At 56.5% G+C, this 12,628-nt stretch overlaps 1 protein-coding gene across 1 annotated transcript in view; it reads left to right on the forward strand.

Annotated features, from left to right (window-relative positions):
* The window catches only part of CERK (ceramide kinase), a 56,599-nt gene that overhangs the window by 22,441 nt on the left and 21,530 nt on the right, over window positions 1–12,628 (forward strand). The window contains exons 3-4 of the mRNA XM_047788398.1: window positions 8,808–8,921; window positions 9,403–9,525. Of these exons, the coding sequence (XP_047644354.1) occupies window positions 8,808–8,921; window positions 9,403–9,525 (237 nt within the window). The remainder of the gene's footprint in view (window positions 1–8,807; window positions 8,922–9,402; window positions 9,526–12,628) is intronic.

Below are 12,628 nucleotides of genomic sequence, written 5' to 3' on the forward strand. Positions count from 1 at the left end.
CTGCAGGAGACCGCAGACCAGGCAGAGCCAGGGGCGAGGGCGGGGGCGCCGGAGACTTGCTGCGGAGAAGCAGAAAACCCTGGGCAGGTCGGGTGCTGGCTGTGTGCGTGTGCGTGTGCGTGTTGTGTGTGTAACCGGTATGTGTACGTCGAGCTACACAGTATATCTAGCGCGAGTATAGCCGATGTGTGTGTTGTGTGTCTGGTGTGTGTGCGTTTGGGAGGTACCTGGTGTGTAGAAAGGCATCTGCAGAAAAGGGAGCAGGGTAGGAAGCAGCGGCCTGGCTGAGGGACGGACGGAGACGGTCCCGAGCGAGTGTGTGGTTAGGACATGTGCCTGCAGTACAGCCGGGGCAGGCTTCTTGTAGGTCGAACCTTCCAGCAAAACCTTATGAATTAATTCTTTACTCCTTTTGGAATTTGTAACGTGTCACCTAAGTTGTAGAATTTACTGTCAGTGAATAAAAATGACCAGAATAAGTGTCATATCTGGAGATGAGGTTTATGAGATGTTTAATAGTATAAAATCTAAAAAGCTATCAAATAAGTACTCAAATTTTGCATTTTTTTTACTTTTATTGAACATTTACCTCTTCCGCATTTGTCTCTTTTTTTGTCTTGCCGCACCTGCAGCATGTGAGGTTCCCAGGCTAGGGGTGGAATCGGAGCTGTAGCCGCCAGCCTACATCACAGCAACGTGGGATCCAAGCCACATCTGTGACCTACACCACAGCTCACGGCAGTGCCGGATCCTTAACCCACTGAGCAGGGCCAGGGATTGAACCTGCGTCTTCATGGATGCTAGTCAGGTGCGTTTCTGCTGAGCCACGATGGGAACTCCCCATTCTTTTTTTCTTTTAATTTTGGCTGCACCCATAGCACATGGAGGTTCCCAGGCCAGAGATCAAACCTGAGCCACAGCAGAGACCTCGAGCTGCTGCAGTGACAACACTAGGTCCTCAACCCATTGCATCACCAGGAAACTCTTGCACTTGTCTTTGTTTTGATTTTGTTCATGTTTTAACCACGTTGCAAAAGTTGATGCTATCTAAATTTTTAATTTTAAACTTAAAAATCATCCTAGGGAGTTGCTGTCGTGGCTCAGTGGCAGCAGATCCGACTAACATCCACGAGGACGCAGGTACAATCCCTGGCTCTGCTCACTGGGTTAAGGATCTGACATTGCTGTGGCTGTGGTGTGGGCCGGTGGCGACAGCTCCAGTTGGACCCCTAGCCTGGGAACCTCCACCTGCCGTGAGTGTGGCCCTAAAAAGACAAAAAAAAAATGTATCCTAAACTCTAATCACACATGTCCGAAACTTAAATACTGTACCAAAAGCAGCTTAATATCCCCGTTAGGGAAGGATGAAAGGAAAGAAGCCCTTCCAGCGAGCAGTGTGTGTGAACCCTGTGTGAGCAGAGTGTGCGAGCGGTGTGTGTGTGAGCAGTGTGTGCGAGCAGCGTGTGTGTGTGTGTGAGCAGTGTGTGCTTATCGCCCGGCTGTGTCCCCGGCCGCAGGGCCGCCCTGCGCCTTCGTCACCACTAGCACCGTCGTCTTCCAGGCGATGGTGCCGTGTGGCCACATTCCCCGGTTTGGCATCTTGGACCCCGTGGTTCCGTCCGCGCCGGCGGCGTCTTTGTGAGTGCCTGCTTGCGGAGGTGGGACGTGCCGTTCCGTGGAAAGGCAGTGTCACTAATACAGAGTCTCTCGAGTTTGTTTTACGACTGACTCGCCTGAAGAGCGGTTGCTCTGCTCTCATCGTGTCCAGAGAGGGGTCGTCAAACAATTCGTTTCTGTTGGATCCGAATGGGGTCTTTTTAAGACTGGAAGTGACTCCAGCCACATGCGGATGAGGACAGAGGCCCCGGGTTGGGTTTTTCCGTGTCTCCGTGGTGGGCGACAGCACGGAGCCCACTGCCCAAGCGGGAGGGCAGGGAAGCTGTGTCCGGAGTGCCCAGCACTGCCCTCCGAGCGCCTGGAAGGTGGCACGTAGCGAGTTTTGGTTGCTGGTGACGTGACCTTTTCCCTCTTAAGTGTTGGGGCCCTTCCGCTGTGATGCGATGTGAGCTGTCAGAGGCTCGGATGCTAACACCCTTTCCAAGTACGTGTGTGAGTGGCTGCCTTGTGCGGCTGGGTTAAACGGTGCCCAAGACGAGCTTGTGAAATACACACCTGGCGGGGGCTTCGTTGCCTGTGGTTCAAACCCTTTGGTGACTCACGTAGTTCGGGGGTGTGGCAGCGGATGCTTGGGAATGCCTGTAGGACCCTCCGTCACGGCTGGCACAGCGGATGAGCAGCCCCGGGAAGAGCAGGTGAGCTGGGCAGAGCTGGCCCGGGGACCGGCGAAAACCTCGCTGTGTCCTGTAGAACCGAGAGCCTGCCCGCCAGGAGCAAGCGGTGCAGAGAGCGCGCTGGGTCTGTGCCTCCCCCGCCGCACACACAGGCAGATGCACAGGCGTGACACCCACCCACCCACCCATATACATGCGCACATGTGTACACAGGCCCACACGTGTACACAGGCACACACATGTACACATGCACACGTACCCATACGTACACACACACACACACACAAATACACACCTGTGCACATGCGGGTGCACATAACACACATGCTGCATATACACATATCCCTCCACAAACATGCACACCCACACAATGCAGGGCACACATAACACACACATACACACACACATAACACATATGCCCATACACATGCACACAACACTCACGCACACGCAGAGCTGGGAGAGCACGCCCAGAGCCTCGGGCCTGCAAGCGGAGAGGGAGGGCAGTCCGTGGGGATAGACAGGCGTCAGGGGGGCGCCAGGTGACGAAATCCAGGGTGATGGGTCACACCCATTGCACCCGCCGCCCCCATTCAAAGTGGCTTTAGGACTTGCGTGTCCTCCAAGCAGCTTGGAGCCTGAACAACGTTTGCCCGAGATGTTTTCCAGAAACTTGGAATCAGCTGTGTCGGAGCTGGTTAAGACGGGATAGGACCCCGCCCTCCAGCCGGGCTGCCCAGGGAGCGGCTGCTCCTTTACCGTCGTGGGGCGGAAAACCTACCCTCAGATGGGGCCGAGCGCCCCGGTTCTGACCGTGCAGAGGCCGGTAGCCTGGTGACACCTGCTCCCTGCGACGAGGCACCTTTTCCCAGTCACACTGCCGCTCACACCCCCCACCCCCCGCCCACCACTGCAGGGCTGCCCCTCTGCTCTGCCCATTAGACGCCGGCCCCTTGCTTGGGCGGGGGCGGGGAAGGCGCACCTGAGGCTTGTTCTGCCGGCGCCTCCCGTGGCTGCCTTTCGAGTAAGTTCTCTTGGCTGCAGACCTCGGCGTCTCGGCGGCTGGCTCGCTGCACAGGACAGACCTGGGTTGTAACCAGGGGTCTCAGGACGTCTGGGCATCTGGTCTTCTTTGGAACCTTGCTAGGTGACCCCACGGGCAGGGCTTTCCAGCCCAAGACCCTCTGCGACGCAAGGTGGGTGCTGCCGGGTGGGGAGGGTCCCTAAATCCCAATCCTTCCACTGCCCAGAGCTTGAACCAGGGGCTCCTGCCTGGGGGGGCTCCCTTCTGGGCTGGGGCCTGGGGGGGCTTCCTCCTGGGCTGGGGCCTGAGGGGCTCCTTCCTTATTGTGGGCCTGGGGGCTCCCTCCTGCGTTGGGGCCTGGGGGGCTCCTTCCTTATTGTGGGCCTGGGGGGGCTCCCTCCTGGGTTGGGGCCCAGGGGACTTCTGCCTGGATTGGGTGCCTGGGGGGCTCCCTCCTGGATTGGGGCCCGGGGGGCTGCTGCCTGGATTGGGAGCCTGGGGGGCTCCCTCCTGGGTTGGGGCCCGGGGGGCTGCTGCCTGGATTGGGAGCCTGGGGGGCTCCCTCCTGGGTTGGGGCCCAGGGGGCTGCTGCCTGGATTGGGAGCCTGGGGGGCTCCCTCCTGGGTTGGGGCCTGGGGGGTTCCTTCCTTATTGTGGGCCTGGGGGCTCCCTCCTGCGTTGGGGCCTGGGGGGGCTCCCTCCTGGGTTGAGGCCCGGGGGGCTGCTGCATGGATTGGGAGCCTGGGGGGCTCCCTCCTGGGTTGGGGCCCAGGGGACTGCTGCCTGGATTGGGAGGCTGGGGGGCTCCTTCCTTATTGTGGGCCTGGGGGGCTCCCTCCTGGGTTGGGGCCCAGGGGACTGCTGCCTGGATTGGGAGCCTGGGGGCTCCCTCCTGGGTTGGGGCCTGGGGGGTTCCTTCCTTATTGTGGGCCTGGGGGCTCCCTCCTGGGTTGGGGCCTGGGGGGCTCCTTCCTTATTGTGGGCCTGGGGGCTCCCTCCTGCGTTGGGGCCTGGGGGGCTCCCTCCTGGATTGGGACCTGGGGGGCTCCCTCCTGGGTTGGGGACCAGGGGACTGCTGCCTGGATTGGGAGCCTGGGGGGCTCCCTCCTGGGTTGGGGCCTGGGGGGTTCCTTCTTTATTGTGGGCCTGGGGGCTCCCTCCTGGGTTGGGGCCTGGGGGGCTCCCTCCTGGATTGGGGCCCGGGGGGCTCCCTCCTGGGTTGGGGCCCAGGGGGCTCCCTCCTGGGTTGGGGCCTGGGGGGCTCCTTCCTTATTGTGGGCCTGGGGGGCTCCCTCCTGGGTTGGGGCCTGGGGGGCTCCTTCCTTATTGTGGGCCTGGGGGTTCCCTCCTAGGTTGGGGCCTGGGGGGCTCCTTCCTTATTGTGGGCCTGGGGGGCTCCCTCCTGGGTTGGGGCCCAGGGGGCTGCTGCCTGGATTGGGAGCCTGGGGGGCTCCTACCTGGGTTAGGGTTTGGAGGGTTCCCGCCTGGGTTGGGGGGCTGAGGGGCTCCTGCCTCTTGGGTGATAGCACCCAAGCACGGAACGAGGTGGTGGGACCCTCAGTCCCCTTCCTCTGCTCGGTCCCCTCGGGGACGGCCACCGTCGGCCTGTCCAGTCACAGGGTGGTGCCCAGTGCACCGTTTGTGCCAGGGGTGGCCCCTGCCCCAGGTGGACTCCCTTTTTCATCTCAGGAACGTTAAAAAACGACCCAGAAACAAGCCACTGTGGTTTGGAGATTTAGGGCCGCAGAGAGGCTGCAGCAATGCTGCCCAGTGGCAGAGTGTCCCTCGGGGCTGCTTGGACTTGGCCGAACTTGGGCCCGACACCTTCGGGTTCTGCTGGAAGCATGTGTGGCGGTTTATTGTTCCAGCCGTGGGGGAAAATTTTTTTTGCTTTATTGGGGCAGGTGTAGGCCCTGGGATTAGAATGAGGTCAATGCAGGGAGGCGGCCCCGCGGGGGAGGGGAGCCACAGGCTTTGCCGGGAAGGCTGAGAGCTGAGCTATTGAATTAACCTGCGGGCGGTGGGGGCGGGGGGGTAGCCACGGAGGGGTCAGGGGGGTGCCGGAGGCCAGCCCCGGCGGCCAGGGAGTATACATCCCGATGGGAGAGGGACAGGGCCACCGCGAATGTACACACGGAGACAGCCGCTTTGTCCCTTCTTCCAGGGCGCCGGACTGCTCAAATTTTATGAGCATAAGTGGTTGATTATATAGAAGTTTTTCACTGTAGATTACGTCATAGTGTCAAAAGTACATTGGTTGCCTATTAGGCTTTGTTTTTGGATCACATGGTACAGTAGCAATACATTACATTCTAAAATCTTCAGCTTAACTAAATGTAATGAGTACAAATCGAGGACAAGCAGGTGTAGCATATCATGTGGGAAAGAGGAGACCCAGCATAAACCATCTCATGGGCAGCCAGTTCCCACAAGCTGAAGAGGCCACAAACATAACAGTTTTTGTCTTCAGACTAGTGTGTCTCTTCAAAGTGTCCTTGGCAGGGAAACAGCATGAGAAAATACAAATCAACTCAGCTAGCTACCACTGAAAGTTTCTAAAATCAAGGACAAGACTCACAGCTGGGTTGCTTTTGATCAAGAATAATTAAAAAAAAAAAAAGAGTTCCCGTCGTGGCGCAGTGGTTAACGAATCCGACGAGGAACCATGAGGTTGCGGGTTCGGTCCCTGCCCTTGCTCAGTGGGTTAACGATCCGGCGTTGCTGTGAGCTGTGGTGTAGGTCACAGACACGGCTCGGATCCTGAGTTGCTGTGGCTCTGGCGTAGGCCGGTGGCTACAGCTCCGATTCGACTCCTAGCCTGGGAACCTCCATATGCCGCGGGAGCGGCCCAAAGAAATAGCAAAAAGACAAAAACAAACAAACAAACAAACAAAAAAAACAGAATAATATATGTCTAACTTCTATAGACCTCATTAAAATCCTAACTCTAAAGATTACTGTAACTAGTTAGTAGATAAACACTATGCTTTAATTAAGTTGGATGTGAATAGGGAAAAGTCCTTCAAAAATGACATTTTTATTATATTGTTGCAATTTTGTTAAATCACAAATCACAGGAAAATAAGAATGGGAAATAAGAATAATAAGTCAATAATCAGGAAAGACTGAGGAAAACTGAATAACCAATAAAACAGCAGGAAAGACTAGGTCGCCCGAGAAACAACCCGTGTTCTCCAGCGCAGACATGGAGATTGTTTTCCCAGGAAAGCCCCGGTTCTGCCCCGTCAATGTGAGAGCCGGGTAACCTGAGGCCCGCCCTCGGCTTGGACCGGGCAGGCAGGCTTTCATCCTGACCAGAGGCCCGCCTCCGGCTTGGACCGGGCAGGCGAGCTCCCTTCCTTGGTTAGGAATCTGCCTTCGGGTTTTGCTGCCATCAGGCAAGGTCCTTTTTTCGAGTCCCTGCATCTTCTCGGCTCCCCGCAGGGGAGGACAGAGCCTTGTTCACTGTGTCTGAGGCCCCCTGGGGATTGAACCCCAGTGGCAAGGGCCCCCCCCTCCCCAGACAGGGTAGGAGTCCCCCCCCCTTGGCCAGGTGTGGGTTGGGGAGGGGGGCGCGGGTTCTGGGGGGGAGGGCAGGAAGGATGGGCTTAGACTTGGAAAGTTGGTGTCAGGCACCTGTGGGACATACAGGTGGCTCGCCAGGTGCACTTCTGGGACTCCGTGCCGAGGGCGTGGTCAGGGAAACAGGAACGAGGTCCCCTGTCCCTGTGAGACTGGCCTCAGTTTGCTCCTCGAGTTGCTCTTTGGAAGAGGGTTGCCGAGCCCACCCTGAAAGGTGGCTCACGATTGGGGACATAGCCTTGCTGAGATGCCACCTTCCGGAGACATTGGCCAGCCTCTGGCAGCGCTGGGAGGGGTGCCACGGGCCTTCGGGCCTGAGCCCAGGGCTGCTGCTCAGACCCTACAGTGCCCAGGGCGGCCCCCCTGCAGAGGAGCCAGAGGAACAAGCCGTGGCCAGGGAATTGCCCTGGGAGTTGTGTGGCTTCAGAGGGACCCATCTGTTCTGGAATACTCCACTCAGAAGTTGCTCGAAAGGGGGTGTTGGGTTGTTACCTTACAAAGAGAGGGGTGATTCCCATGAGCCTTGGCCACCGAGCGTCCCCCGCAGCCCTGGGCTCATTTCTGCTCTAGGCTGGCTCGTCGCTGGTGTCACACCCTCTCCTGCAAGACCCGGGTCTCTAGTCAGGAGGCATCAAGAATCTGAGCATCCCTAAAGTCACGAATGGCTCCCAGGATCAGCCACGGAAAGTCTATAAATTATCAATCTCTAGTCTTGCTAGTTTAGTCGGACTTGAAGAATCAGTCGTGGGCCACAGCGGAGGCCACCAACCGACCTCTAAGGGGAAAAAGACACCACAGTCCCTGGTCAACCTACAGGGCCCGGTGCGGAGCCGCCTCCAGGCACAGCAGTCGAGCAAACATGCCGAGGTGTAGACAGCTCATTTATCCATGGACACCCTTTAATTTCACTGTTACCGACTAGAATGTGCCTGAGCTGTCTCGCAGGTGTCGCAGCCAGGCTGGGGCTCACCAGGAATTGTAGGGCTCGTCTGGGACAGGGAGTTGGTGACGCCCACCAGCCTTCACCCGTGGCTGTGAGAACGTCCTTGCTCACCCTGGGGACATGTCTTCCAGCGTCTTTGCTTCCCAGCGCCTGTGCCGTCCTCGGCCAGTTTACCTGGAGGCACCTGCCGGCACCTGCAGGCCTGCCACCGTGACCGGGTATCCCGCAGCGGAAGGTCTCCTGAGCCCTCATCCCTCCGTCCATCCAAGCCTGCCCCTCTCTCCCGCAGCTGATTGGCCGGCTGGACCACCAGGCCTTTCCAGACCCGCTGCCCACCCTGCCCAGGCTTGATGTGGCCCTGATTGACCTGCAGACTCCATGGTCCTGGGTCCCGGTCGCCCCTGGGTTTGTTGTTTGCGTTTTTGTTTTTTTAAATGGCCATACCCACAACATGCGGACTTGCCCAGGCCAGGGATTGAATCCAAGCTGCAGCTGCAGCCTGCGCTACACCTGAGCCAATACCAGATCCCTAAACCACTGCCCTGGGCTGGAGATTGAACCTGCACCCCTTTCCCCAAATTTATCACAGGAGCTGGTCTGGAAAAGTCACAGCCTACGCTGGTGACTGGGGCTAAAATGCCCCACCTTCTGATAACATTGTTTCCCAAACCTACTCAGCTCTGCATTTGAAAATTACGTATAACTTGGAGTTGCTTGGTGGCTCAGCCGCGTAAGGATCCTGTGTGGTCGCTGCTGTGGCGCGGGTTCGATCCCCAGCCCTGGAACCTCTGCATACCGCAGGTGTGGCTAATCAATGAGTAAGATCAAGTTATGTATCACCTGTCCGCTTCCCTTTGGATTTCTGCTGAATTTTCAAGCAGAATGTTCCCAGCCCTTGGAGTCTGGTTCCTTGGAGTCATGTGAATTCTGTGAACCCTTTTGACGCGAGGATGTGGTGTCTCTGCAGATGCCTGCTCTGTGCCCGTTTCCGAGATCATCACCGTTGAAGAAACAGACGTTAACGGGAAACAGTACAGCAGCGGGAAGTGGCAGAAGATGGAAAGGCCTTACGCTTTCACAGGTGCCGCGGCCGAAAGGCACTTCAGTCACTCTGGCAGGTCACGTGAAAGGGGAATTTTTGGTCACTTGTTTAACACGCTCCTTGTGTCCTTGGTTTGTGTTGCTCTGTTTTGCTTTTTGGCCGCAGCGGGCAGCGGCTTGACGGGGGATCTCAGTTCCCAGCCCAGGGGTTGACCCCAGGCCGCAGTGGTGAAAGTCCCGAGGCCTAACTGCTGGGCCACCAGGGAGCTCCATCCTTGGGTTAATCTTTATCGAAAGGTCCCGATATCATTTTTTCCAAGCTCTGCTTCAAAGCAATGATATCTTTTTTTCTCTTCTTTCTTTTTTTTAACATGGGTGAAAAGAACTGAGAAATCGGCTCTTTTCCCTGATAAACCTCAGAGGGTGCTGGGGAGTCAGAAGAGAGGGGGCCCTGGGGGCGTTTGGGTGGGAACCCGGGTTTGGTGTGGCCCGCGAGCTCACAGACGTGTTTCTCTGCGCAGTGCATCGTGTGAGGCGGGCCCGGCGGCACCGCTGGAGGTGGGCACAGGTGACGTTCTGGTGCGCCGACGAGCAGGTGCACCAGCTGTGGCTGCAGACCCTCAGGGAGCTGCTGGAGAAGCTGAGTACGTGGCGTGTGGGTTTGTGTGTAGCTCGGCCCCCGGTAACCACAGGGGGTGTGAGGAGCCCCTGTGACTTATAAACGTGTCACTGATCAGAGGACCAGCAGAGCGTGGGGCCCAGAGCCTGGCCCCCGGGCGTGGGCGCCTTCACCTGCCGGCTGCGAGCCCCTTGGTCCTCTGAGCCTCAGTTTCTTTGCCTGGGAAATGGGGCAGTAGCACCTGCCCTCGAGGCGAGTGGGGGATTAAACCAGGTGTGTGGGGAACACACCTCTGTCCCCTGAGGTGTGTCTGAACGTCCCAGCTGTGAATTATTGCTGTGTAACGAGAGTCCATGCCTCACACTTAACACACGGTAGGTGTCAACTCACTTTGTATCTGGACACACTTTCCTGTTGTTTGGGTACATTCTTAATACATAGTCTCAGCCCCTCAGGCTTCAACCACAGAAAAAGCATGCAATTAGGTTTTCTGTCTTTTAGAATGCATTTGGCATCTAGACCAGAAAACTGAATCATCCTGGGAGTTCCCGTTGTGGCTCAGCGGGATACGAGCCTGACTGTATCCATGAAGATGTGGGCTTGATCCCTGGCCCCCTCAGTGGCTTAAGGATCCGGTGTTGCCCTGAGCTGTGGTGTAGGTTGTTGACGCTGCTCGGATCTGGTGTGGCTGTGGCTGTGGTGTAGGCCGGCAGCTGCAGCTCCAGTTCAAAAACTTCCATACGCCGCAGGTGCGGCCCTGAAACGAAAAAAGAAAAGAAAGAGAACCGAGTTGTCCTTTCTGTGAAGGAGGCATCACGCAGGAGGCGCCTCAGAGAGACTCCTTGCTTGGAAGGGCACGTGTCGGGTCAGCGTCTGGGCGGAGGGACTGGGTCTCTGCCTTTCGCCATCTGGTCCCGCGGGGCTGGAGGCTCTTCTCGGCCGGCCGGCCATCCGGCTTGTTCTGACCTCGCCCCTGTCCTGGCCGTGGTGCTGCCCTCTGCCTGGACCTCTGAACGAGTCTTCTCTGGAGTCCCAGCCTCCCTCCCCCACCCCTTCTCTAGAGCCTTCCTCCTCGTTCTCACCTGTCTCGCCCCTGCTGGCCTCAGGTTGTTTTCGTGAGACCCTGAGGTTTCATGACATTTAGCCTCCAAGGAAAAGTCCTCTGACCCCGCCTCCCATTGACTCTTGGCATTTTTTTCCCCCTGGAGAAACCTATACAGTTGTGTATCTGCTACAGTCTGCTTGTATCTAAGGATACTGTTTAACTCTGGAGTTCCTGCTGTGGTGCAGCGGGGTAGGGATCTGACTGCAGCGGCTCGGGTTGCTGCCGAGGCACGGATTCGATCCCTGGCCCAACACAGTGGGTCAGGGATCTGGTGTGGCTACAGCTGTGACATATATAGGTGGCAGCTGGTTCAGATTCCAACCCCTTGCCCGGGAACTCCCTTACGCCGCAGGTGTGGCTGAAATAAAGAAATAAAATATTATGTAATTCTGTTGTTTTTTTTTTTTTTTGTCAGATGCTCTGTCATTTTCATCCTGTTACTGCCTGACGTCTGTCGTCACCCCTCACCCGCAGCTGAGGGCCTCTTCCTGCTCCGTTCTCTTTTCTTTTCTTTCTCGCTTCTTGTTGTTGTTGTTGCCCTTGCGGTACGGGGGCGGGGGGGGTGCAGTTCCTGGGCCAGGGATCGAATCCAAGCTGGAGCTGCGGTCTACGCCACAGCTGTGGCAACGCCAGATCCTTAACCCACTGGATGCTGGGCCAGGGATTGACCCAGCGCCTCCGCAGAGATGAACCAGATCATTAACCCACTGCGCCACAGTGGGAGCTCCTTTTTTCTTTTTAAAACCGAAGTATGGTTCATTTACCATGCTGTGTTCATTTCTGCTGTATAGCAAGGCGGCTGTTGTCTGTCTGCATTCTTTTTCTTACTCTTTTCCTTTATGGTTTATCACAGCATATGTTGGATCTAGTTCCCTGTGCTCGAACCTTGTCTATCCGTGCTGTGTGTAGTAGTTCGCCTGTGCCAACCCCAAGCTCCCAGTCCTTCCGGCCCCAGGCCACCTGCCGCTTGGCAGCCACAAGTCTGTGAGTGGGTTTCTGTTTTGTAGACCGGCTCATTTGTGTCATGTTTTAGATTGCACATGTAGGTGATACGGTATTTTTGTCTTTCTCTGACTTATTTCACGTAGTGTGGTCCATCCATGTTGCTGCAGGTGGCCGTATTTCATGCTTTTTATGGCTGAGTAGTATTCCGTTGTGTGTATGTACCACATCTCCTTTATCCATCTGTTGATGGACATTTAGGTTGTTTCCATGTCTTGGCTCTTGTAAATGGTGCTGCTGTGGACATAGGGGTGCATGCATCCTTCTGACCACGGTTGTCTCTGGGTGTGTGGCCAGGAGTGGGATTGCTGGATCACATGGTAGTTCTGTTTTTTGGTTTCTCAGGAGCCTCCACACTGCTCTCCACGGTGGTTGTACTCAGATTCCCACTGACAGTGCAGGAGGGCTCCCTTTCTCCACACCCGCTCGAGCATTTGTTAGTTGTACACTTTTTGGGGATGGCTATTCTGATCAATGTGAGGTGGTGCTTCCCTGTGGGTTTGATTTGCATGCCTCTAATAATTAGTGACGTGGAGCATTTTTTCTTGTGCCTCTTGGCCATGAGTATGTCATCTTTAGGTTTTCTGCCTGTTTTTGTTTTGTTTTGTTTTTTTAGGGCTGCACCTGAAGCATATGGAGGTTCCCAGGCTAGGGGTTTGAATCAGAGCTACAACTGCTGGCCTATACCACAGCCACAGCCACGCCCGATCCAAGCTGCGTCTGTGACCTGCACCCCAGCTCACGGCAACCCCGGATCCTTCACCCAGTGAGCGAGGCCAGGGATTGAACCTGCGTCCCCATGGATGCCAGTCAGATTCATTTCTGCTGAGCCATGATAGGCACAACTTCTGCCTATTTTTGATTGGATCGTTTGGGGTTTTGTTCCTGAGTTGTATGAGTTGTGTGTGTGTTTGGGAATTAAACCCTTGTCAGTCACGTCATTGGCAGCTGTTTCCCCCACACACACCCTGGGCGGGGGCGGGGGGGGGGGTCTTCTCATTTTGTTTGTGGTTTCTTTTGC

The sequence above is a fragment of the Phacochoerus africanus genome, chromosome 7, assembly GCF_016906955.1.
Source record: "Phacochoerus africanus isolate WHEZ1 chromosome 7, ROS_Pafr_v1, whole genome shotgun sequence".
NCBI lineage: Eukaryota > Metazoa > Chordata > Mammalia > Artiodactyla > Suidae > Phacochoerus > Phacochoerus africanus.